This window comes from Paramacrobiotus metropolitanus, unplaced genomic scaffold (genome assembly GCF_019649055.1).
Source record: "Paramacrobiotus metropolitanus isolate TYO unplaced genomic scaffold, Prichtersi_v1.0 Parri_scaffold0000053, whole genome shotgun sequence".
In the NCBI taxonomy this organism is placed as follows: Eukaryota; Metazoa; Tardigrada; class Eutardigrada; order Parachela; family Macrobiotidae; genus Paramacrobiotus; species Paramacrobiotus metropolitanus.
In genome coordinates this window covers 378,006-381,561 of record NW_026570273.1, presented here as the reverse complement: position 1 = coordinate 381,561, position 3,556 = coordinate 378,006, and the positions used below count along the sequence as shown (strand labels likewise).

The 3,556-nt window shown below is 45.7% G+C and overlaps 1 protein-coding gene across 1 annotated transcript; it reads right to left on the bottom strand.

Moving 5' to 3' along the window:
• Positions 1–271: 271 nt before the first annotated feature.
• LOC129592566 (uncharacterized) lies at positions 272–1,152 on the bottom strand. The gene is made up of 3 exons (XM_055488633.1): positions 602–1,152; positions 401–520; positions 272–317 (listed from the first exon to the last, which is right to left on the bottom strand). The coding sequence occupies exons 1-3, from the start codon at positions 835–837 to the stop codon at positions 296–298; spliced, it is 378 nt and encodes a 125-aa protein (XP_055344608.1). The 5' UTR covers positions 838–1,152; the 3' UTR covers positions 272–295.
• Positions 1,153–3,556: the final 2,404 nt, after the last annotated feature.

Genomic DNA, 3,556 nt, shown 5'->3' with positions numbered 1-3,556 from the left:
GGTTTACAACGGCACACGCGAGATTACATTTATTGAAATTCATGCAAAGAGCGGGCGAGCGATTACTATACTTTGATACGGTAAGAGGTGAAGCATTAGCCTAAAGCATATTAAACTAGAAAAAACGGGAAAAAAAACATAGTTTTTAAATCGTAGGACAGCATTATCTTTGTTCAGCGTCCAGGTGATGAGCCGTTTGAAACCGGGTCCACTCTGGGGATGTTAAGTAATGAGCTGGCCGAGGACGACTTCATTACGCGCTTTTGTAGTACTGGTCCAAAATCTTACAGCTACGTTACGGCATCTGGGCAGGAGGTCTGTAAAATCAAAGGATTTGAAATTAATAAACTTACAGGAACGGTGTTGAATTTTGATTCGATGTTGAAAATCGCAACCGAACCTCTCCAAGATGAGACCGCCTCCGATAGCGCTCATGGTAACGTTCAGCCCGAGTCCCTTTCCGTCACATATGGTAGTACTATTCGCCGGAAGAAACGGACATATGAAATCCAAGATGTGCCTATGACAAAGCGGTTCAAAAAGACGTACGACAAACGACGCATCTTAGATGACTTTACTACTGTGCCATACGGTTACGTACCATAGCCCTTTGATCATGAACTTGAATGTTGGCATTGTGTCGTTATTGAAAGTAAAGTCCAGGGTGGTGTTGGCTTCGTCGATACTGGCGGCGGCTGATGGCTGATAGGGTAGAAAAGTGGTGACGGTTCCAAGAGTAATGCCCGATAAAATCAGAACAAGTGCTAGCAGACTACCAAAAAAAGCAATCGTAATGACAATGCATATCGCTCGACGCTTTTCCTCAGCAGGGTCCATGGTAATGCAGGATATATAAACGGACGCAATTTAGACAACTAAGAAACAGTTAGGGAAAACGAAACGTGCAACTGAAGTTTTGTCAGTTTTGCTGCAGTTTATATAGTAGTCGATAGAACATGTCTGGATGTGAACCCGAAAATGTTCGTTTATCATCAACATCGACATCGCCACCACCATCGCCCGGAACAATGGATGCCATTCAGCACATTATCTGGCAAGGTGACTGGCAAGGTGGATTGCACGATAGGTTAAAAGGTTGCCTCGTGGGGAGTGTTGTTGCCAGCAGCTTTGGTCGTCTGTTCAATACATCCTTCTACAGAAGTCATTTACCAACCTTGAGAGAAGTTCATGAGCGGTGTGCGGACGTGGCCAAGAATCCTTGTTATGTGCGTTGTGGGTTTAGTGGAACAGTTGCTCTGGTGGTTCTCGAAGTGACTGTAGGTTGCTATACAGTCGAGCGTGACTATATAGCCGATGGACTGGGTAAAGCGTTAGGATCATCCAACTACTTTGGGGGTAGTAAGCACATGGAGCGTTTATTGAAAAAGTTTTATCGGCGATGGAGTGCTGCAAGCAGCGAGAGTAACTTTGCTCTTCGACGAGATGACGAAGCTTACGTTTGTGGGCCTGCAAGAAGTGCGCACGGTGGGCAGGGCTCTCACGGGTATCACGGAGCAGTGATGGCTGCACCGGTGGCTTTGTACTACTGCCGCGAACCTAGTTGCTTCCTGAGAGAAGTCGAGAAGTGTGTAGCCATCACACATACGCATCGTTTGGGGATTGATGGAGCTGTGCTGTTTGCCTTTAGTTTACAAGAAGCGTGTGATAGCGCCCGCACAGCTTCAGTGACGACCTTTTTGAAACGGCTAGAGGATTATGCTTCAACTCTCGAACCACCATTTGGAGAGAACATGAAAGCTGCCAATGCGTTATACGTAAACCATAGCGTACTGCGTTCGCCAGCAGACATTATCCGACTGTATCCGAATGTTAGCTCGCGCGCAGCACAGGACTTTGTTCCGCTGGCTATGGTCATGGCATTCGTGGGCGGGAACCTGCAGTGGTGGTCTGGATATAACATCATGTCACCTTGGAAGCGAATGGTCCAGAGCTGCATTGCCCTTGGAGGTGACACGGATGGTCGCACGTTCATGGCAGGCGCATTATATGGGGCGTTCTATGGACTTTCATCTGACCAACGTGAGTTTGAGGCGATGCCAAAGATAACGGAAGCAAACAATGCTAGTACTTTAGCTGATGCATTGTATAAAGGGTGTCCACCCGATGACTAAAAAAAGCAAGAATAAACATGCTGCTGTTTTAACCTACTTAGTTGGCTATAAAATGATTAGGTCGGCTCGTGTTTCTGATGTTAGTGCATACAGTTTGCGTATTCCTGCCTTCACTTTGATTTAGTTGTCCATTATTCTGTTTGTTTGCTTTGGGTTTAAAGCGTTATCGTTACTGTTACCGTTATTTGCGAGTATTTTCAAATTTTCACCGCAATGGCTGCAACGCGAAGCGTAGATAGTGTATCAGGTGATAACAGTGACCTTTTGGCTGCCTTGTCGTCATCACCATCGTTGTCGACTATTCCGGCATCACTTCAGCCTGTTAGGGCATTAACTATTACTAGTACTAAGAAACGTAAGGTCACCGCGGACTCGTATAAGCCCAAAACCGATGCAGTTAGCTTAGCACGGCGTGGGTTTACCCAGGGGCAGGTTGCATTTCAGTACGAAGGCGGGCCAGTAATTAAATTTGGAGGAGAAAAATTCATTGCAATTTACTTGATGAACAACCGTTTGCGATACATTATTGGGGAGTTTGATAAAAATCAGGAGGGTCAGTGGGTTCCGAGTTTAGCGTCCAAGCATGTCGAGTTAGATGCAAAGCAGTTTGCCAAACTCATGGGTTTACAACTGTGTGGACAACTGGAAAGGTTGATCAACTATGACGAAGGCTCTACACCCATTACGGCAATGCATGACCTGGGCGGAGGTTACTTCTTTAACTGGGGATGGTAAGAAAGTCATTCATATGACAACCTTGTGCTTTTGTTTCTATGGCACATTATTATTATATTTCTGCGGTTGCTTCTCCTCAGGCTTGACGAAGTACCCATTGCCAACATTCGGGTTTACCTTGAAGCAAACAGCCTGAAAGAACCGGGAACAAAGGTGGTCATCGGCTCACCCAGTGAGAAACGACTTGCGATGAAGTGAGTGTTGTATTCTAGTGATAGCAACATAGTTAATACCAAATTACTTATTTTTTTTTGATTGTTTGATAACCGTTTAGCTTATTGATATTATTGTTATGGTTGTTGTGGTTGTTGCAATTGTAGTAAAAAGAACTGGACGGCGTTCTGTGAACTTTTGGACAACGGAACCATCCTTAAGCATACGTATGAGGTGCTGAAGGGACGATCCGGGTACCCTACCATGCAAGTCTGCCAAGCCGACTACCAGGATATTTTTTGAGAAGCTACCGTGGCCTATGATGGAGCGCTTTTGCAAACGCCTGACGCAAGAATGCAAGCTTTGCCACCTTATGGAGGATACCTTTGCTGATCCACTACAACCTGGAGCTCATGATGGCCATACTGCATGCCGCTACTCGGATCGTATACAACTAACGGACCGTATGCGAAGCTATGTCTGTAAGGATGTGGAAAAGACACTGCTGGGGCTGTTTCTCAAGCAACTACCGTACC